The sequence below is a fragment of the Octodon degus genome, unplaced genomic scaffold (assembly GCF_000260255.1).
Source record: "Octodon degus isolate 3935 unplaced genomic scaffold, OctDeg1.0 scaffold00119, whole genome shotgun sequence".
NCBI lineage: Eukaryota > Metazoa > Chordata > Mammalia > Rodentia > Octodontidae > Octodon > Octodon degus.
This window is the reverse complement of record NW_004524695.1, coordinates 7717093-7740775: the sequence shown is the minus strand read 5'-3', so window position 1 is coordinate 7740775 and position 23683 is coordinate 7717093. Positions and strand designations below refer to the sequence as shown.

The following is a 23683-nucleotide window of genomic DNA, read 5'->3' as shown; positions in this document are numbered from 1 at the left end:
GTAGGCTGAGGCAGGAGGATCACAAGTTTTTGAGTTTCCAATGAGCAATTTATAAAGATGAAGCCTCAAAGTAAAACTGGGGGCTCCTGAAATAAAGCTCAGTACAAAGCCCTTAGGTCTAACCCCTAGTTAAAACAAAACAAAGCACAAGAAACAAATGCATCATTTCCACATCCTACCATCAGGACAAAAGCACCTACAGTGGCTCCACCACTACCTCTGTGGCCCTCGGGCAATGAGTACATTTCTCGTTCTCAGTTCCTTCTTCTGCACAGGAAATAAATCCCACCTACACAGCTGGTGATGATGATGAGAAATTGTACCAAAAAACCCCAAATCTTTCCCTTGTCTGACACACACAGTAAAAGTTAAGCATGATGTACTGCTCAAGTTATAGGCAGGTGAGACTTTAAATTGTGCACATTTGTTGAATAAACACACATACTCTACATATCAAATTTCTTGACACAAAAAGTAACGCTTCCATTGAGAAACAGTTCTTTTATATAGAAACATACCATTTATTCAGTGAGAAACTAACTTTTTACCATTTGTTTTGAACAATCCCCCCAAGTCATTTGATTGAAGGCACATCATTGCAGCATATATTTAATATTATCATTATTATTATTTTCCACAACATTTAATACCACATTTCCTTCTCCTGCATGATCATTCCCCCAATAGAAGTTGCCAAAAGGAGCCACAGCACGTTCCTAACAAAGACAGAAAACTCGATCGGTTTCTGTTATCAGTACAATGATTCAACAAAAGCAAAGCCAAGACAGGTTTAATCAGTTGTGAAACTTGGAAAATGAAAATCAGCGCATGCGTATGTCATGGCCATGATCATGAACACCCCCGAGAAGTGAAGAGGGAAAAGTGAGACACATCTGCTGCTTCTCACCAAACTTCTACATAACTTTCACTTTTTTGTTTCTCTAAAAGGCATTTTTCTGGGGTTGCAGGTGGGAATCAGGTGCCTTCTCAGGCCACTCCTGGGCAAGCCAATGGAAGCAGATGCATGCGAAATGGAAACAGGAGCCCCCAACAGACACACACACACAGGTGGGGCCTTTCTGATTTCCATCTTGGCTCAGTCCAGAAGAAAAATCAAGGGTTACATTCCTTTAAAAAGTGCAGCCCAGCTGCAGGCACACCAGTCCATTCAAGTGCTCAGGTCAGTCGTCCTATCTCGCAGAGCTTTCGGTACCCTGAAAACCTTCTTCCACGACCCATCTCCTCCTCCAGAGTCTTCTGAGTGTGATTATTTTGTCCATAATGTCACACATCATGTCAAACAGTATGGAGCTTTCCGAGGAACAACCATGCAGGGGGATGATCTAATTTAAGAAATTCATGATCAATTTTCCTAAGCAATCACCTTCTAACTTCTGAGCCAATGCCTGGATTCTCAGCATCCAGATTTCAATAGCTGGAAATCATGCCAGAAAGACAGACCTAGGAGCCTCACATGGACTGTCTCGGAAGCTCTGTACACTCTCCAAATCTCCACACCACTGAAAGGTTCTATAAAATATTAAGACAATTAAGATAACAAGGCTGATTTAGCTATGCATAAAGCCTTTATAAAAATACTCCCTGCAATCAAGGAGAAAAAAAAAAAGGATGTGTGTAAACATCGCCTCTAAGTAACTAGAGAACCCTTGAGCTTTTTCAGCTCCTCTTTCCAATGTTTTGCAACTCCACTTGCTCAGCTCCTCTCCGAGGTATCAGTCTGTTTTCTTCTTAGGAAGAGAATTCAGAGTCCAAGGCTGCCTTGGTGCATGGGCTTGTGGTTTGATTGGCAGAGAAAGTATTAGCAGGAGACTTACAATATGTAAGTAAAAGTACATGGACCTAGGAAGAAAGACACGTGAAAATTACACTTTGAAGCAAGGTATAAATGGGAAGTGCCATCTGATCACATCCCCTCCAGGAGCACAAGACGAGGTGCTGCTTTAGCAGCAGCAGTGAGTCTGCACCAGGCTTCCCTTGCTTTCCTCCACAGATTTTTAGGTGAGCAAAACAAACCAAACTGCTCATCTGCTTAGCAAATGCCAGGAATCCCCATTACTCAAAATCTAAGGATACATAAGATCATATTAAAATCCAATACTCTGTCCCCTAAACAGAAACACATCAAACACTTTGTCCCACACATTCTTCCTAAGTACAAAGAGCTCTTCCTGTGTGTTTTATGAAACAGGTGCTTCCAGATTTGAAAACCTAGTCTACAGCCCTAAAAATAAGTTTCATGCAAACTAATTAGAAACAAGTTTTACTTTTGAGATTTATTGACTTTCATTGCAAAAGCATCGTATTCAGCAGGAGTGTACACAATGTAAAAATCCAATAAATACTGGGCGTAGTATAAGAATAAATGCATGGAACTAGAAAGTTCTTACATCAGCATAACTGTTTTAGATTCATTTGAAAACACTGAACTTACACTTTCTCTAATGCGTTCTTAAGGTCAAAGGAAAATAACGCTAAAGGAGGAGGAGTCACAACTGAATTGCGCATCATCCCTCACCTTCCGTGATGTGTCAGGCACATGCCTCACAGGACCAGGTAACTCCCATATGCCCTAAATGGCTCAACTCTTTAGCAAAAGAAATCGCTCCCTAAAAATGTCTATGTAACAGTCAGGAGCACTAATATATCTCGATTCACTTATTCTTTTCACTGAAAATTTATTGCTTACAATGTACAAAGCTAAGTGCTGCAGAGGTAGCTCAGCGGTAGAGTGCTTGCCTAACATGCACAAGTCCCTCCTTTCAGACTCCAGCACACACACACACACACACACACACACACACACACATTAAACTGGATTCTCACAAAAGGCATAAGCCTCTGTCCCTTCCTTTGTGGTATTAAAACAAAAAAAGGCAGTGTGTCTTTGGTATGCATAGGGAACTGGTGCCAGGACCCCGCAGACACCAAAATCTGCAAACGCTCAAGTCTTGGTGTAGAATTCGCATGGAGCCCACATACACCCTCCCACATCCTTTAAATCATCTCTAGGTTATTTATAATACTAAATACTGATCGCTATAAGTATTTTTTGTAAGTAGTGCAAAAATCCTGTATCCTACACTGGTTAGGGAATAATGACAAGGAAAGAGGTCTGAGCAGGTCCAATAAAGACACAATGTTTTCCCAACTATTTTCAACCCGTGGCTGCAGAACCTATGCATGGACACACAAGATCAGCTGCACATGGTTAATGTCATTAATGTAACAAAGTGGTGACAAGTGATAGTAATTGACCATCTAACTTACTGTCAAAAGGACGTTACTGAGGGTGATACAGGCTCTACAGTTAAATGCTCAGGCTGAACAAGTATGACTGGAATCCTCAAAGGCAAACTCTACATTGGTAACTAAAGCTTTCATGGGCTACACTACATACTGGGCATGCGTGGTCCCTCTGTTTTAACTTACTTTTGTATATGACCTAATCTACATAACAGCAACAAATTTCAATCCCCGCTGACATTTAGTAGCCTATTCTGACATTCCTTATTTCTCTAAAATTATAGGGATTCTTTCTATTATAAAAAAATTCAGGTGTAACCTTCACTGAATATCCTAGGCACTGTCCTAGGTGCTCAAGATCCAGATGAGCAAGGCATAGTTTGTGCTCTCACGGAATGTCTCTTACAGAAGTTTCTACACAAATTCTGACACTGAACTTAAGAACCAGTTATCTCATTAAAGGCAAATTACCACATCAGAATTGGGCTTTTCAAAATGATCACAAAGATGTATCTTTCACAGCACATTACTGTGTCTGTCAAACTTGGGGCTCACCAACAATTTAAAGGGAAAAAGTTGAGAACTTTAAAGCTCTGGTTTGAAGATGCTCTAAGTACATTAGGAGTTCAAATGGTAAGTGGCAAAGGATACACTGGGAAATGGATTTACAAGTAAGTGCTGTACCCTGCAGCCTCGAATGAGGAATAGAGCTAAAACAAAACCAGGTTCATTTGCACTGAAGGCCAAGCCAATTTACCAGATTCAACAGTTCTCTTAAGAGATTCTGAAAACACGCTGCAAGGTGCCATCAATCTGTGAAGGCTGTGGGCAACAACACATGGCACTTCATCAAAATAAAATTGAAATTTCACTTCTTCAGCCTCACTGACCATGTATCATGCCCACATATGCTGATGGCTAATGCATGGGAATGCTAATGCACACAGTAACAATATTTCAGTCATTCTAGAATCTTCTTGGACAGAGCTAATCTCAACAGGAAATTTACTTTTATTTTTCTTTAATGTATTTGGTTGTTACAGGGTCTCACTACACAGCTCAGACTCATAGTGATCCTCTTGTTTTCAGCCTCCCCAGTCACAGGATTACAGGTGTATGTGTACCATTATGCCTAGACTCTGTGGCTGGCTCAGCCCGCCCTGGGGGTGCGGCTGGCACGGCATGTGGTGCTGGGGATCCATGAGCTTGCCTAAGCAGGCACTTTACTCTGCTGAGCTATCTCGCTGGCCCAAAAATTTACTTTACATGCATACCAATATTGAAGTATTCACAAAGATAACCTTAGGTTAAATCATCTCTAGGGGACCAAATGGGCAAAAGAACTTTATTTCATTTTGCTCAAGGGTGTTTTACAAAATTATTTTTAGATTCCTTCTAAAAAGAAGTGGAAAACTGCTTGATAACAACTGCATTTTGCCCTGGATTCCCTGCCTAAGTACAAGAATTAGCATATACTTTAGTTGGTTAAATGCATGTTAGCACAAACACGTATTTAACTTAGTCTGATCTGCAAGCAGTAATTTGCTTCCAAAATAGGTTCGTCTACAGAAATTTTTAGTAACTGTTTTACTAATCTTGCCGTTAAAAGAAATGTGAGTCTAAATGTCAGGTCTAGCACTTTCTCGCTGTGGGAGTTGTAGTCATCTTCTCTGAACTTGCTTCCCCACAAGACAAGTGGGGAGAAGGATCCCCACTCTCCCTTCGGCTCTCCAGCCTCCACCCGGGGTGCTAGGGTCACAGGCCTCCTCAGCTGCTGCCCTTCCACACACACCACACCTGTTTCAACTTCCTCCAGGATGAGTCAGATTCCTGTTAGATGCACCCATAGAGCTTTGCGCCACTCAGAGCACACTCTTAGTGTGTGGTATAGATGGGTCAGTCACTGCCTGTCTTTTCTAGCAGGTCATCAGCTCCGTGGGAGCAGGAAGACGTTTTCTACTTGCTTGACAGTATTTCTGCAGGTTCTAGCACAGTGCCCAGCACACTCTTGGTAGTAAACGATACTAAGTTGAACGTAAACATTTTACATCAACATGGTAAATACAATATATTCCTGAATAAATCTCACATGCATCAGTATCATGTGCTTAGAGTATCAGGGCTTATAAGGAAAAACCTTGCTAGAAGCAGACAACTCAAAATCTAGAAAACTTGCTAACAAGAGAGCTCCAGACACAATTCACACTTATGACAACAATGTGGACAGCCCAGGCAGATGCTGAAGGGGACAGGAGGCTGCTTTCTGGAGGCATTAAACATGCAAAAGACAACACAAGGCCAACGCTGGCTTAAGGGCACTGACCAAGTGGGAGGAATGATGCAGGACAGTGCTGTCAAGGGGCTTCCAGGGAAGAGCACTCAACCCAGTGATCTTTGCAGGGAGCACAAATAGCTTCTACTCTTGTAACAGAGGGTCTGAGGGTGTCTTTACTGATTGAAGGTTGTAATTCTCTTCCTATTCTCCTGCATCCCTTGCCTAGAAATACAGTGTATGATCTAGCACAACTCCCATATTATGCTGCTGATACAACTTCTCAACATCTCACTATTATTATCACAGAAGCACTGCAGAATAGACTTTATTGAAGTGCGTTATGTAGTTCTTTCCACCTTCTTTTGCTCTAACCATAAAAAAGTATCCTACTTATAGATATTGATACACAGGTTGGGTAGTAAAGTTTCTTGGACCCATTCCTGACCAGTCCATCAACTAGAGTGTTTTTAGCATATAAGCAAGGTATGTTTGGGTAGGTTTGTAGCTGCTGAAACAAATGGACAATGGACAGATGAACAGGAGAAAGGGCACACAGATTCATTATATGCACGGAGTCAGATAAAGCCTGAAACTCAAAGAGAGGGGAGGGCTGAGGTTGTTACTGTTCTTTATTTTAAAATTAGCAGGTTTGTGATGCCTGATAATCACATTACTCTCAGGAGTGTGGTACCTACATGTCTTAATCATTTTTACTTCTGCTTCCCTCCTCACTCTCCCCTCCCTGCTTCCCTGACCTTCTTCCCATTTCCATGAAGTCTACCTCCCCGTTTCCTATCATGTAACTTGTATTTTGCTCTTTACATTATTCATAGTGTGGGTTTCTCAAGTAAAAGAAAACATGTGATACTCAATCTTTTATGTCTGATTTATTTTACTTAGTATTATGGACTCAAGGTGCATGTGTTTTCCTACAAATGAATCAAATTTGTCTTTGTTCATGGCTGAGAAGTACTTCATGGTGTATATACATTTTCCTTATTCATTCATCTGTTCACAGGCTATTAACTGTTGATACACTGTGTCAACTTGAGACGCTTAAAAGTTTAAGTGACTCAGCAGGGGGCCAGGGTCATCACTTTGTAAACCTCCTGAGCCTGCGCAAGACGGGGAATCTGAGATGGTATAAGTGCTACACCCACCCTAAGGCATGTAGCCTGCTTGCAATATAAAGGAGGAACAAAGCCTTGCCCTCCTCCTTCTTGTTCTTGCTGCTTCTGCTGTTTTCAGCCACCATGAACTGTTGCCACCCTGCTCTGGAATCAGCTGATTATGGACTGAAATCTCCACAGTTGTGAGCTAAGTGAAACTTTCCTTCTTTCATTTTGTACTGAGTAGTAGCATCAGGTATTTTGTTTCAGCAGTAAGAGAAAAGTAACAACACGTGGGCCAAATCTTGGACACTCCACGATTTAGCTAATCTGAGTTGTGTTCTTACAAACACAGCTGCGCATGTATCAGCACAATAGGGCATCTTTAACTCTTTCAGAAAGGAATCTAAGGATGTAGAGAAGCTGAAGCTTAAGGGCCTTCTTCATGGGAGAAAGGGAAGCAGGAGCTGTAGGCAATTTTAGAGCAACGACAGCTGATTTTAGAGGGGGTGAGTGGGCCGGAAGAACAGGCCTTGGCCTGTGACAAGTTTGCTGGGGTTCTGGGTGTGCTGTCAACTCTAGTCTTTCCATAAATCAATCCCCTGGAAAGCCCGGCCTTCGAGGAAGAAGAGGGACTGCAGAGAAAACTCCTTCCTGCACCTTAGGAAGGAAAGAAAGGCAAGAGACTGGTGAGGGACGGTCAGACAGATTGATACTACTCTAGTTCAAAGTATTCAGCATGCCAAGGCATTCTATTTTGAGGTGTCATTTCCTGAGCCCCAGCAATTGCACAGTTTTTCTAAGTCAACATTTTAAACATACAGCGCTCCTAATTTAAACTAGCAAATGTTGTATACCCATTAGTTATATAAAGTAGCATGTTCTGAACACAGGTCATCTGCCAGGTGCCAGCCCAGGCCCTCTACACATTTTCCTCATTCAATTCCAACACTCAGTCCTCACACCAAGTGCTCTGAAGTGGGTTCTATTCTTTGGCGCCTCTCATAGTGAGGTCACACATCTGTTTTCAAGGCCATGTGCTCAACCATTTCACAATAGCAGAAAACATGACTAATTAAACACAAGCACAAAACAATAAAAGTTGGCAATTATAGGTCAGCCATCCACGTGGAGCACGGGTGTTTGAATACACAGGCCTGGCAACCTTTCCCTAAAAGGCCCTGGTCTCTCGTGTCAGCCTCCTCCACCCTCAGTTCTACATACTCTCCTGTACCATGTACATCTGGAAACATCACCCTGCACCCCCCACGCACATCCCCAAGGAGAACCACCAGAGTACACAGGGTGCGGATCCACCCATCCCAGCAGCCAGTGGCTCTGGGCGCCTTCTCTTGCTTCCATCCTGCTCTAAGAGCCCCCAGGACCTCCAACACAGCTCAAATGCCAGGAAGAGAAACGAAGGGCAGTAATCAGCCTCCAAATTCTTGACCTGGGCCCATCCCAAACACACTGCCTCAGCACCCCATACTGACATTCTGAATAGCTTAAGGGATTCCCATCCACCTTCTTCACAGGAACTGGTATTTTTTCATTGGTTTCTCTGGGACAGGAACAGCCACTTCCTTGTAGATCTTCTATGGACCTCTCTCACAGTGCAGTCATACGTACAAACCCATAGTTCAACCTCCGGACATTACCGATGCCTAAGTCAAACACAGAAAACGGGAGTGTACTCGGCAGCAGAGGAGGGCCGTGGGAACTTACCTGTATAAACTGATGGTTGGTTCAACTGCCAGCATCACAAAAGGTGCTGCTATATAAGAGACGGTCAGCTGAGTGGCAGCCCAGGTCGCCGTGTCATAAACAGCCTTGAGAGCTTTGGAAGAATGGAAGTACTGTCTGCAGTTGCTCCTCACCTGCAAACCAAGGAAGGGTGGGCAGGGAGGAGAGCGTAAGAAATAAAACCACCTTTACTCTCTGCTTGCAGGTGGGACACCTCCAGAGCACAGGCTTCAGAGATGAGCCTGCCGCCTGCGTCCGACTGTCAGCTAAAAACACCAAATGCCTTTTCTTAGTAAAAAAAAAAAAAAAAAAAAAAAAAATACATATTTGCTGCAGAAAAATGTTTTTAAAGCAACTAAGCCATTTTTTTTTTTTCTTCTGAACATCTCCCAAAGGAAAACACTGTTTAAAACTTGGCCAGCTTCCCTCAGTGCCTCTTCTATTTATATGTATCCACGTTTATACTCCTAATGCCACCAATGGATTTTTTTAACCTGCTCTTTAATTTAGTAATATATCATGAACTTTTTTCCATGTCAGAAAATATTAACCTCCGTTACAATTCTAAGTGAATGCATACCCCTGTAAATAAATCTCTATTCTGCTTCCTAATTATTTCTTTTGGGTCATGATAATACAAATAACATTACCATTACTAATAATAAAAGCAGCCAAATTCATTAGTAGGTTTATGATCTGCCAAGCTGGGCCAATGTTTTATATGCATCAAGAACTTAGCATGTAAGCACGATATTGCCATTTTAAATTATGGTTCTGCAGTTAAAGAAATTGAGTCTCAGGCAAAGAGACAATTCTTTGAACTAGAAAATGGTAAATCAAGGGATATATTCCTTCTTAGGTCTTCTGACACTGGTGCCTAGACTTGCCTCCAGAAAGACACCTTAATTCCACATATAAGACTCAAAAAACAATACTGGGAACAAGGACTGGCTCACAGGCACTTGTTACTGCCTGCATTAGATGTCTCCTCCAAAGCCTCATGTGTTCACGTGTGGGGCTTTGCAGAGGCGGCTGGATCTAGGATGTGTGAATACAGACGAGGGGTGTGCGATAACTGAATTACTGACTGGATTAGTGTGGTTCTCCCTGTAGCTGGATGGATTTGCTGCAGATTAAATGCCCACCCTGGGCTGTGAGTGGCACCAACCAGCAGGCTTGCAGCCTGGATGGAATACGGATGGAAAGGGAGACTACTGCTCTGCCTGCTCTCTGCCCCAGGCTGTTCCTCCTCTACCACGCCTTTCTGCCACACTCCCTGCCTTGGAACCAGCCAACTATGGACTGATACCTCTACAAGCTAGGAACTAAAAATAGATGTTTCCTTGTTTAACCTGTGGGTATCAGGTATTTTGTCCCAATGATGAGAAAAGTAACTAAAACAGGGAAGCCCCAAAGTAGGAAAGGCTTGTGTCCAGGGCTACCTACTGAGCTATGGACTCCTTTCCTCAGCATTACGTTCTTGAAAACAGACCAGTGGTCCACCCATCAGCAATGTGGTATGAGATTTTATTAAATAGGGACCTAAGACTTCATTTCTTTTGAGTTCATTCTTCTAGGAAAAAAAAAAAAAAAATGGAAGCCTTGTTCTATCAACCCTCCTTTATTCTCTATAGAACTTTCTTATAAACAATATTTTCAAGCTCTCCAAAAGAAAAGATATACACAAAACAAAGCCTTTATGCTAGAGTTGGCGACAATGATCTAAAGATATTTTAAGGAATAATATTCTGAATCTATTAACAAGAAAAATTCTGACCTTTATTTCAGAATTCGTTCTGGCCATCTGTTCTTTAGTTTTCTTTTATAGTCTGAGCAGTTATATGAATGAGAGAAAAGAAAATGTCTTCCCTCTTTTCTATGTACAAATGTGTACAATAAGCATTTAACTTTAGAAGTTTAAATCAGTACTGACAGCAATCAGTTATCCATCTTTTTCACACACACATTCTGACAGACGTTACTAAAATAGAAACTCCTCCGGGGAGGGAATCTTGTCCACTGGGGTAGCTGGGTACCTATCGCACTGACTGGCACAGGGTAGAGTTCTTGAAATATTGGTAGAATAAATAAATTTAAGCAGGAGTGACTAGCTATTCCGGAGCTCCGAAATTCACACTGAAAATATAGTTCCACAAATGTCATTGAAACCTCTTGGCATTTCAAATAAGGCTATAATCAAAGATCAAAATTAAATCAAATATAAAATGTATTTGACCATGAAGGCACTCTGAATTACAGTCACGTCTCTACACGTCCGTCTTCTTTGAAGACAGTCACATGTTTCATTTCTCTATTATCTTGCTTTACAACAAGCAAAATGCAGGAAAAATCTAGGACAAATGAAAGGCTCTTAAAAAACCCTGAAGAACCAGAGTCATGAAATTCAGCAAGCACTTCATGCACACTGAGCTGGATCAGATATGAGAACATCAGAGGTCAAATCACTTTCCGCGAGACACAGCTCCTACAGCTGCCACCTCCATGACTGTGCATGACTTTGTGAGGTATTTAAGATGATGGGAAATTAAGTATAGTACAGACGAAATGCACTCCTACAGCGCCGACCCTGTTTGTCATTATCACCTGCAATTAGTCAACTGTGTGTATTTATAACCTGTAATTCATAACCTGTAATAATGTGCTGATTTCTGAAGGTAATGGATATTGCTCCTAAAATTCATTTTGTTTTACAAATACCCTCTGTAAATAATACGAAGATAATATCATCAATTTCACAATGTCTATAACGTGAGTTCCTATAAACTGAAATATGTCTCTAATGGGAAGACTTCCACATGTTGTCTGACTTTTCAAATTATTATTCCTACTGTCCCTCCCACCCCTAACTCTTGCTAGGACCTAACTCATAATAGATGTACAAGCATCAGATTGTTAAAGAGAAGCCTACATCCAAAGAAAGCTTACCACTCTAGCCGCTAATGTGACAAGGACTCCAGTTAAGAAGGTGAAATAATACCCAGGGTAGACCCCATGCCACAGGGCAGACAGGACGAAGGTTAGCACCGTAGGGTACCATGGAACCCGCTCATAGCAAACACTGCAAAGAGAGAAGAACAACAAACTTCAGGTAAAACACACCAGAAGCTTCAACGACACCTGTTTCCCTTTGGACTAGACAGCGAGGAAATCATCGGGCCTCTTACTGATGGAGCATCTGCCGAGCCCTCCAGAAGGACTTGCAGTCAACTGCAAGAACCCTGCATTGCCTTTGTTTCCCTTTGCACTAGCAGACACGCAATTGTTTTAGGAAACACTGGCTTGGCCTTTTCAGAAAATGTTACAAATGTACGTGCAATGTATATTACAGATGTATGTTTCTAGGTATAAATATGCACAATATACATTTAAATTTAGTAATCAGTTATCCATCGTATTCACATACAGATTCTGACAACTTCCTCTATCTAAAATGGAAATTCCTCAGGGGAGGGAAGCTTGTTCATTATGGTAGCCCAGGACCTACAGCACTGATTGGCACAGGGTAGAGTTCTTGAAAATATTTGTAGAATAAGAGCAAATAGCCCCTCATTTGTAACAAAACATTACAGATTTTTAACTTCTGGACCTCACCACACTACATTTGATAAAGATCTGAATGATTGCTTTTTACCTACAGTAGCAAGACTTCCAGCACGATAGAAGCTGATTCTGCCAATGGTCTAACCCACTAGGGATGCTTCAGTAAGTGCCACTGGTATTAAGCATTTTGGGATGGGGATAAGGTCGACGGGAATGCTCTTCCCATGGAGTGATTCCATCTGTCTTGGCAGTGGCTTCAGCCCACAGTCCATGTGCCAATCACGTGACCTGTTCAGGTCTCACAGGGCCCATCGGCTGTCATTCCAGGAATTCGCCTTCAAGGGTAATTAAGTTTTGAATCTCTTACCTAAAATGCTTGGGACAAGAACTGTTTTGGGGGACTGGGGAGATAGCTCAGTGGTCTAAGGGGAGATAGCTCAGTGGTCTAAGCACCTGCCTGGCATGCACAAGGACCAGGGTTCGATCTCTGGTACCGCATGTTGTGCTGCCATGCTGGCCACTAAAACTGGGTGTGGTGGCACATGCCTGTAATCCCAGCACTGGGGAGGCTGAGACAGGAGGATCACTCCGAGTCTGAGCTATGCAGCAAGACCCTGTACTAAACACATAATTTTTTAAAAAAAGAACTGCTTTTTGGATTTCATATTTTTTGGGTTTTAGGATATGTTCATAAACATACTGGGTGTTCTTGGGGATGGGACCTAAATGCAAAAAAAAAAAAAAAAAATCCAATTATTATATTCCTTACAGAAGGTATATAACCTGAAAGTAATGTTATACAATATTTTTAGTGTATGTTTTTTAACTAAGACCTATCACATGGGGGCAGATGTAAAATTTTCCACTTGTGACATCAGGTTAGTGTTCAAAAAGATTCAGATTTTGGAGCATTTGGATTTCAGATTGCTGGACCAGGCTGCTCAGGCTCTGGGGTGGCACACTAGAGAACGGCAGCAAATACATGCCCTGGAGTTCTCCGGCTGTTTTTTATTAAAACAAAGCGATAACGGATTCACCCCAGAAAACTCCACCTAAAAAGATCCAGTGGCGCCTAAAGAATCTGCCACACGGTTTACTCAGTGAGGACTCCAATAAAAAATAGAAATCTAAACAGCTGGTACCAATCCATCACTGTATCCACTATCAAAAGCAACTGACTCACGCGCAAACTAGGGATTATGGCTGCTGATCTGCAAGAGACTATATCTGAGCAGAAAAACACAGGAGTGAGAACTTATGTATAATTTTTCTTTTGGAAATAAGAAGTAGGTACATCATGTATTTATTTCTTACTCTTTGATTACTTTTGTATAAATGAAATATTTTACTTCTGACATTTTAAAAATATTGTTTTCATTTTTTATGTGCACACATGTATATGTAGCCACCTGAGACAGTAAACTCTTACTGGAAAATGCCTCGATACATTTGGAATGGTTGGTATAAAGAAAAAGATATTTATGTTAAAATTATTTGTAAAATTAATTAAAAGCAACGCTGGGCCAGGGAGATAGCTCTGCGGTCCAAGCACCTGTCTGACAAGCACAAGGACCTGGGCTCAAGATCCGGTACCACATTCTGTGCCAGCCCTGTGCCATACCGGCCACAGAGAATGGGTGTGGTGGCACATGCGTGTAATGCCAGCGCTGGGGAGGCTGAGACATAACAATCACTATGAGTCTGAGCTGCACAGTGACAGCCTGTACCAAATAAATAAATAAATCCTAAAAAAAAGCAATGCATTTAGACTAAAATGCAAAAACAGCCTATCCAGATCAACGTATGGAAAACACCACATGAACGCTCCTCGGAACCATTCCTAGCTGTCTCTCACTGTAAACCAGGGTTTTGACCTCTAAACAGTGCTCCTGCTCACAAGCAGCAGGACCTGCTTTACCACTGAAGATTTGGATGCTTTCTCTCCAATTGTACAATCGGCCCATTCACCAGTACGGCTTGCTGGCCTTGAGGATAGCGGAGTATTAGTTCCCTAAGAAGAGATGGCTTTAGTTTAGAACATGAGAGCAAGCAAAGGACAGAGAATCATCAGAACAAATGCCAACTCAAGGAGCACACACATCTGGAGCACCAGACAGCTTCCACTGTGAGGCATGAACACAGCATCTTCAGGGAGTTCACTCCACAGTGACCTTTCAGCTGAGCCAGGACTCCTCTAGGCAGCCGGCAGCCTGGCATGGAGATCAGGCGCCTCCTACTGGACGCAAAGCACTTCGACTCATGTTTATCCCTCGAGTTGTGTGACACTGGGCGAGTCACAGAACCTCTCTGTGTTTTACTTTCATCATCCATAAAGCCGAAATAAAGTTTCCTGACATTCCATGAACTCAACAGGAGACATAAATACACAGCACGGGCACACAGCGATGGCGTGTTCACTATAAATCTCACGTGAACATGTCCCAAGACGGAAGTACTTAAATTGTTTTTTGCTTTCCTTACCATTTTAGCCACGCCGCTGTCTGGATGTTCCAGTTTTCTAAGTATATCTTGAGACTTGTGGCAGTCTACAAAGAAGAAAATGACAGCCACCATTAGCTTCAAAACAAACCCCCTAAGGGATAGAAAGTCCTCCCCAGGAGCTCCTTGATGGCAGATCCCAAGTGGCATTTCAAAAGTCGCTACTGACAGGAAAAAGTAAATCAGCTGTCCTGCCACACGGTGACATTTTCCGGTGCTTACGAGACTTTGCTTTGCAACTCCAACTTGGCCTGCAGCATGCCCACTGCCCTCCAAATTTATTTTCAAATTACAGGAAAGCTGAAGGAGTGTTTGTGTGGGTTTCCATTCCATTCTGCTTTTTTACAACTAAGCACTCTAAAAGGGGACATGCCACAGGAAAAGTTCAATTGCGCAAATTTAGTGCCTTTACAGAGATGGTTTAAATGTGTTTGTCCGCCTTGCACTACGTGGCCATGTTCAAACTAGGTCAGGCTTGTGCAGTGGATTCTATAAATAGCTACGTAGGTTCAGTTGCTTCCAATTGTGTCTGGAATAGAGATTTTATGCATGACGGGGTACTAATACAGAAAAGCAAACAAATAAATATCACCCAACTCACAAAGGTTAAGCCCATCCACCACGGAGGATGAGACATCCCCAAATAAATGGCCTTGCTCATTCTCAAAGAATAAGTTTCATCAGAGCAGCAGTAAGTGTGAAGCAAACATGAGGCCCACAACTGCTAAAGAAAGTATGGTGAAAATGCCGCTCTCTGTTTTAAGTTTCTTCAACCATAAGAAAATCTTGTACAGGCCTCATACTGGCCTAATGCAATGCATTTGGAAGGGAAGGAGAAGAAGAGAGAAGGGAGAGCGGGAGGAAGGAAGACAGATTTCTACATTTCAAGGTATTATTTCAAAGCCCTAAACAGTTTTCCTTTTAGTTTTTTGAGACAGGGTCTTCCTATACAGTTTGGGCTGATCTTTTGAACTCACAGTGTAATCCAGGCTGGCCTCAAACTCAGGGTAATCCTCCTGCTCCTGCTTCTAGAGTGCTGGAATTACAGACATGTACCACCTCCCTTCCCCCCCGCTACAGTTTGTTTAGCTGTGTTCCTATAGTTAATAAAATGCTACAGAGGATCTACAGGCTCTTGTGGGCAGAATAACCATAGCAGCAAGTTACCTTAAGTAAATCAGACTTCCTTATTTTTTTAGCTCCTTATCCTATATCAAATAAAATGCAAACTCACCTTTATCCTTCCACTTTTCTTATAATAAATACCTAACTTAATAACTTGGCCCTTCACCCTGAGCACCTGCCTGGAACGGGAGAAATCTTGACTTTTGGTGCGCAGCTGGGATGCACTAGTGGGAAGCCAGCAGTCCAGGGAGCCCCTCCAAAGGGCTTAAACCCACAGAGCCCCAGGGCAGCCGGGAGGGCACCTGACTTTGGAGAGAAAAACACTGTAGTGGGCAAAGGAACAAAAGTCATTAAGATAGCCAGACTCTCTGACATCATCTATACAGGAAAAAGACCATTATGAATGACCTATAATGACTTTTCAAAAATTGGGGACAGTATTCAAAAGGCTGGAACCTGTTCATTAAGACATGGTTTTCTGCGACAGGATGCTGCTTCTTGCCTCTCACAGGGAAACCAACAGGCAAAACACGATTATTCACTCAGAACAAATTCTAGGACTAGGGGGATAGCTCAGCAGCATAAGCGCCTGCCTGGCAAGCGCAAGGTCCCAAGTTCAATCGAGTTCAATTCTTGGTTCTGCATACTGTGCCAGCGCCGTGAGACCCTATGTCAAAAAATAAATACATAAATAAATAAAAATAAAAAGAGAACAAATTCTAGATTTTGGATCATGTTCTTCACGTAACATTTTTTTATTGTTGTTCTTTTTTTATTTTTTTGGCGGAACCGGGGATTGAACTCAGACCATTATACTTGCCAGGGAAGCGCTTATTCCACTGAGCCATCTCCTGGCCCCTTCATGTAACATTTTTAAGGCCTTCTGCCCACAAGAACCCCTGGATCCTCTAGAACGATCCAAAAATGACTATTTTGCTCCTAGTGGGCCCTAATTTATATAACTGATCTTTGTTGAGTCTAAGGGACTCATTCATCAGATCACACTGTGAGCTTTAAGGTGAACACAGGATACAATGTGGCAAGGTAACAGTCTGGGGGCTTCCGCTTCTTCCTCCTTATTTGGCTTTTGAAGTAAAAAATGACTCTTTGCAAGGAGGAAGAGGAAGAAGGAGGAGAAAAAATACAATCCTACCTATAAATCTTACCATATTTTGTTAAGTAAAGGCAAATCACCTTTGCCGCAGGCATCTGAAAGCAGAAAGCCTCAGGCTGGGGAGGTGGCTTCTCCTGACTCCTTTCGGCCTAGTTGCCACCAACACTAGGCCCAACCCCTGTGGGTAAAAGGTATGGTCTCCACATGTCCTTCGTTTCCTGTGCTACCTGCTTCTGCCAGCTCTCCAAAGACTCTGTGTCTGCCCTGGGGAGGTAGAAAACCCAAACCAACAGCAAAGATGGGTCACCTGGCCAGAGAGCCAGCACCTCTGTGTTTTTCCCATCCAGACAACACAGTAGGCTCTATGGCCTGGCTTTCCCATCCACCTAGTGCCAAGAAAGCAAAAAGGCCAAGAATGACGTAGACCAAAGAGACCATGTCTGATGGTGAAGACATATAGACAATCATGGTCCAAGAATAAAAACAGGGCAAGAGAAAAACCACACCGATTTAGTGGCCTGAAAAAAATGTCCATAATAATTTTTCTTAAAAGCAAATAGATTATAACTGTTTCTAAAGGAACCAAAGAAAATACTTGACTTTTCAAATCTAAATACAGGAGCTTCCTTCCAGTCTGTGTTCTTGACTGAAATAAATGTGGACAAGAGAAAATGACATTTGCTCTTTCTTAGGCTGAAAGAGCAAGAATGTAAATAACACAAAGATTTTCCTGGCTATTTTTTTTTCCAGACTACTGTTGTCCTTCTTGAATGACTAAAAGTGTTAAGAAAGTAGGCATTTTTGTTCTTAAAGAACAAGAGTCTAAGATGCAAACTATCCAGGAAGCTGTGAGGTCTGGCATAACCAAAAGCAGCTTTTCTTCCCTCGGACGTCCTGGTGAAGAACTGCAGCAACACCTGAAATGCAACCCTGACCACACTCAAAGCACACCGTTTCCTTGATTCCCTGTGGAAGTCTGATTCCAAAGCATCACCCACTCACCTCAATTTTCCAGATGTTTAGGTTGGAAAGCAGATCCCAACAGAAATTTCCATTCTTATCCACACCACTGAACCCGAAACCAGCTGCATTATGGACTGCATCCGCTGTGGATTTCAAAACAATACATTAGGACATGGAACGAAAGTCACGGTGCTGCTTTAAAAGATGCCAAAGCTCTTCAACACTAAGAAATAAGGGTAATCCCTCAGAAATAGAACACAAATAATATTAAAGGCCCTGGTATCACTGTGAGCCAGAAAAATATTTTTGATGGTCCATGATCTAGATTTTTATTCATTCATTTCATAGCAGTGGGAATCTGCTAAAAAGGTGCTAGGTGATTGTAGAATGCAAAAAGATGAAAATAAATGAGAACTAAAGGAGCTAAACAAAAAGGCAAGCAGCTTTTAGTCACTGAGTTCAACTGAGAGGAGGAGACAAAACTACCCCAAAGCTCAGAAGCCCAACAGCAAAAAAACAAAGAACCCGAACAAGAGCCGTCACCGCAGATGGCAGGGCAGTAACTACGAAGCACACAAAGTCCATGGGAGAATCCGTCCTGGAAGAAGGGGCACTGATCCCAAACACGTCCACATGAGCTGCCAGCAGCACACCAGAGCTGACCAGGCACAGCTGAAAGTAGTTTAAGACTCAAGGACCAGAGCTGGGGCTGTGCACTTGGGCCTGGGGTAGTGGGGGCCACACGTGGACACCAGGACCAAGGCCATCCAATCCATGGAGTCCTTCTAAATGCTTCTGTTTTGAACATCTTTACTTTCTTTGCTGACCTACAGGAACACACCCTCCTTTACAGGGACTATTTCACCTCTAATCAATTCCTCAATGAACCACGTATTGATCCAACAAGCCCAATGCACTTAAGATGATGAAGACGCTAATTTTTTCTTTTAATTTATTTTATTTCAAATTGTGCTAGTACATTTTCCTAAAGGAAATAATCAAACTAACTGAGTCACAGTACAGAAAAGACTTAAGACCTGAAGGAGATTTTTAGAGAAATACTTCCTGTCTGATTGCAAGTCCCAATCAAGATTGCCTTCAAAAGAGTTATTCTAACAGCATGATCTGTTCTGGGCTGACAGCAAAACTCAGTGGATGTGGGTTGCTCATGACCTTGCTTTTTGTTCACTCATTTCATCGCATTTAGAAGGAAGAAGGGAAGGGAAAGGGAAGGAAGGAAGAGGAGCAAAAGAAATGACAAAGTCTTTCTGTCTTATCTTTCTATGCCAACTGGACAGACACTCAGTAGCAAAGAAAAAGAACAGCAAAATGAAAGTATGTGTGTACCTGAAGGAACTGAATGGCTTCGCATGTGAGGAACCAATATGCAAAGTATAGCGATAAATGAACTGAAAGAAGCAGAGCCCTGGAGGCCCGTGTGGGCAACTCAAGCAAGAACTGGACTTCTCGAGACCGGGCCAGCACCACCACCACTCCTACATTCATGCTTCCACCTCCAATTCATTTCTGGCCCACGTGGCCAGACCTAAAAGAGCAGAACAATAGCAACTCTGCGTAGGCCCAGGGAGATAGTTCAGCAACTGAAGTGCCTGCGTGGCAAGCACAAGGTCCTGAGTTTGATCCCAGGTACAAAAGGAAGGAAGGAAGGGAGGGAGGGAGGGAGGGAGAGAGGAAGACAAGACAGGCAGGCCGGCCAAATATCTTAACGGATTAAAGTGCCTGTAAGCAAGCACAAGTGGCTATGGGTTCGATTCCCAGGCCGGCATACCAGCCCCGCCCCCAGGGTGCACTGAGACTGCAACTGAGACTGGGCATGGTGGCGCGCCTGTAATCCCAGCTCTTGGGAGGCTGTGAACAGGCGGATCACTAGGAGTTCAATCTAGTAGTGAGACCCTGAACACCCTGTAGACCCTTCCCTAAAATACGAAAAAAAAAAAAAAAAGAAAGAAAAGAAAGAAAAAAAGAAAAAAAGAAAGGAAGGAGAAAAGAAAACCAAACCTTTGCGTGCATGCCTGTGTGTCTGTGTTTTAGTGCCCACCCATTTTCCAGGGCTCAACATCCTCTAGGCATTTTTCATTTAATCTTCAGTGTAAAGAGGTTGGCAAGGGTGCGCTTGGAGGCACGCCATGTGTATGCTCATGGATGCATCTGACTCCTAGAAACCTATCCCCTAAATACATCATAAATATAACCATAGCACCTACTTGAGCCAGGCATGTTGGGCACACCTGCAACCCTACAAGTGAATGAGAAGACTGCAAATCTGAGCCCAGCCTGACAAGGTGACATTCAGAAGACCCTGCCTCAAACTAAAAAGCAACTGGAGCTGGGGTTCTGTGCAAAGGCCCTGGTTTGGTCCCTGGTGCTAGCGGGGAAGAGCACTGTTTGAAAGGGCTGTGCTCAGCACTGAGCCTGAGTCAAGGTGACACTCAAGAAATGTTGGCTTTCATTATTACATCATCATCATCATCATCATCATCATCATCATCATCATCATCATTATTGCCTCAATTAGCCTATGAGGAAAACTGAAGCTAGAGGCGTCATAAACATTAAGAGCAGTCAGGTGTGAACAACGCCAGAATCGGAATACTCCAATTCCATGACCTGATAGCCACCCTGAAAGACAAACAGTGAACGACCCGAAGTACTGACCCTCGGGACAGTGGAACCCTTCACACAGCCCCGGAACTTACACTTCGTTTTTGTACAGACCCGTTAAGCGATTCCAAACTCCTCGTCCAAGCTGCCTTACCTTGAGTGTGAGTCTAAGCTGCTATTACAGATAAATTCTGGATACTCATATGTTAGAGTCTGTGATCCTTGAAACACAGCCTGGGCTACAGTTGCATCTCTCTAATTAGTACCAATTAGCAGCAGGGAAAGAACTAGAGAATTAGATGGTAAATCCAAAGAAAATAGTTATATTATTTTAATATAAACAGCATCTAGAACTAGACTAACAGAGTGTGGCTCAGCTGAGAGGCACTGCAAGGCCAAGTTTAAGGATTAAATTTATAATCACGTGTAATTACTACATCAATTATATGTAAACGGCATCTCAAAGAGCAGGATAAAACAATTATTTGGTTAAGCAGTTTAAATATTCCCTGATATACTATTCATTGCTTCTTTACTCATATAATACAAAGGTTAATTTTAGACCAGCCCATGCAATCTACACTGTAACAAACTTCCAATTGAGGCTATACAAATTAATGAAGCATTTCCACCGAAGCAACTAAAGGAAGATAAAAGAATATAGGGGTTGGAAAAGAAAACGAGCTCAGTCCACACAGAAAGGGTCACTTGTTCACGCCAAGCATCTGGGGAACCACCCACAGGACAGACTGGTGCAGACCCCGGTTCCTGTCACCGCCCCCACCCATGCCGCGAGTAAAACCCCATAACCCACCTCGTGGCCGACTCCCTATGAGGCCACGGAATGGCCTTTCTTTCCTCATAAGTCAGGAGCTGATTTTGTCCAGAGGCCAGCCCTCAAGCCTTAGAATGCAAAATATAGGAACAGGAAGGGTAGGAAAAAAGGAAGAGAAAAGGAAGGTGAGGAAGGAAAAGGTAGTAAAAGGAGAAAGCTCCTTCTCATGCCCCGTCCCGCCCTGCTGCACATGCACGCTGAGAAAATATAGGAACACTAGTAACCACTTCACATAGAAAACATTGCCATGTTCCAAGAAGGGCTCCAATCATAGTAGATATAATAGGTACACATAATACTACAAAAGAAACGATGACTTTTAAATAATAAAGCAGGGGCTGGGGATATAGCTCAGTGGTCTAAGCACCTGCCTGGCAAGCACAAGGGCAAGGGTTTGATCCCTGGTACTGCATGCCGAGCTGGTCCCAGAATCCCAGGTGCACCATGCTGGCCACTGAAACTGGGCATGATGGTGCACACCTGCAATCCCAGTACTGGGGAGGCTGAGACAGGAGGATCACTATGAGTATGAGTGCGTAGCAAGACCCTGTACCAAATAAATAAATAAAAGATTACAAAATAAATTGATAATAAAGCAACAGCAGAACCAAGGATACGATCAAAGGAAACCTTTAACGCCTTCCTCAGTTACCAGGGCACACCCACCACTGTCTCTGCATTCCCACCACTGGGACAGCTCTTGGCATGGACTGCCTGGTGACTGAACACGTCTGTATCCCCATACAATGTCACTAGCTTGAGGCAGGGAAGGTTTCTGACCCAGCTTTGAATTCCTCCCATAAGTACTGATTTTAAAAATACAGTGTTTGCTTAAATTTTTAAAATGGGTTATAGTAAAACAACACGATGCCATCCGTCCCCATCAAAATCCTCCCCCTCCCTTTGAACACACGTCCATTATTTTTGCCACTTCTTAAAGCAGTTCTGGAAGTCTTCTCTCGCGAGTGTCTTTACAAGGTCTGGTCAAAAGCATGCTGAGCAACGCTGCTAGGTGCCAGCCACCACCAAAGCAGGCTCCTGAAAACATTACGGTGCATCCTCACCCACCTGACCCGGTGGATCTGGCACGGGGCAACTTCCGCTTCTCCCCAAGGTCAAAATGAGCATGAAAGATAACTTTGAATCAATTCGGGACATCAAGGCAGCCAGAACAGTACAGACAAAGACACTCCCATAAGAGGACCTCACAACTGCTTTAGAAGCATCGCAAGAACAATGGGGTAAGTGTGTTCAAAGCAAGAAGTGTGTTGGAAGGATTTAATAGCAATGTGTCTTTTACTGTTGTTTTAAAAAATGTAAACATTTGCTATATTTTTCATACCTCTCAGTACTAAGCATGATTCTCAACAAAATCTCCTGGAATCAAACCGAAAGTAACCAGAATCAAGATGCCACACACTGAGAATTTTAGAACAGCTCTAGGCCGGAATTTCTGGCCAAGTGTTATCGCAACACCGCATTAGGCTAAGCTTATGCCTAAGTGACCTGGCTCTTTAACGCAACCTGGGCCAAGGCAGGCGCAATGGCACACACCTGAAAGCACAGCACTTGGGAGGCTGAGGCAAGAAGATCACCTCGAATTCAAGGCCAGGTTGGGCTACACAGTGAGTCCAAAGTTAGCCTGAGTTACATAGCAAGACCCCGCCTCAAAAAATACAAATAAAAATAGAAAATCCATCCCAAGGAGAGATGGGAAATTACTGTCTAATGCACACAGAGTTTCTATATGGGATGATGATATACGATTATGAGGGAAATTAATGCCATAGAATTATACATAATATAGTTAAAAGCACATAGTTTGATGCATATAGTTTATTATAGTAAAATATAATTTAAAAATAATTTTGTACCCGTAAATTTTATTTGTAACTTAAAAGCTAAAATGTGCTAAAAGAACAACTTCAGTGAAGTGCGGTTTCCCCATTCACAGGGGACTGGCTAAACATTAAGAATGAACTCTCGTAATCCATTTGATTTATGAAGACAAGCCTATGCTTGTTGTGGCCTGTGTCTAGATGTTCCCCCAAAAGCCTCATACAGTCACAAGTGGGGCCTTTCCAGATATCTGAATCCAGAGTGTGTGCCTGGTTCATGGTACAATACTAAGATTAAAGGGGCTAGGATTAAGGGGGGTGTGATTACAAAATCTGCCCGCTGACTGGATTGGCACAGCCCGACTCTCGATAGCCCAGGTACAAAATAAGGGACAGAAAGAGGCTTGTCTTCCCTTTGTTGCCTTGCTACAGCATGCCTACCAAGAACTACCAAGCCATCCTGCCTTGAAGCCAGCTGATCACAGACTGAAACCTCTTCAAGCTGTGAGCTAAACAAATCTATCCTCCCTTAACTCTGGGCTTTGGGCAGTTTGTCTCAGCAATGAGAATGTAAACTGCACACCCAGCACCAGCTGAGATGTTAAACTTTCATCCCCCAAAGGACCCCAGAGTGAATCTGATACAGGTGGCATGCCTTATCAAAAAACTCTGCCAGCCACAGTCGGTGCACAGAGGGGCTTCCTGCTCACTTTAGAAAGCTTTAAAAGAACTCCA

General features: G+C 42.9%; 1 protein-coding gene across 1 annotated transcript in view; it reads right to left on the bottom strand.

Moving 5' to 3' along the window:
• Positions 1-212: 212 nt before the first annotated feature.
• Mboat1 (membrane bound O-acyltransferase domain containing 1) overlaps positions 213-23683 on the bottom strand; it is a 108727-nt gene continuing 85256 nt past the window's right edge. Inside the window, exons 9-13 of the mRNA XM_004640153.2 lie at positions 17693-17796; positions 14434-14498; positions 11338-11470; positions 8374-8525; positions 213-1860 (exon numbers count right to left, since the gene is read on the bottom strand). Coding sequence (XP_004640210.1) covers positions 1734-1860; positions 8374-8525; positions 11338-11470; positions 14434-14498; positions 17693-17796 — 581 coding nt within the window. The 3' untranslated portion in view covers positions 213-1733. The remainder of the gene's footprint in view (positions 1861-8373; positions 8526-11337; positions 11471-14433; positions 14499-17692; positions 17797-23683) is intronic.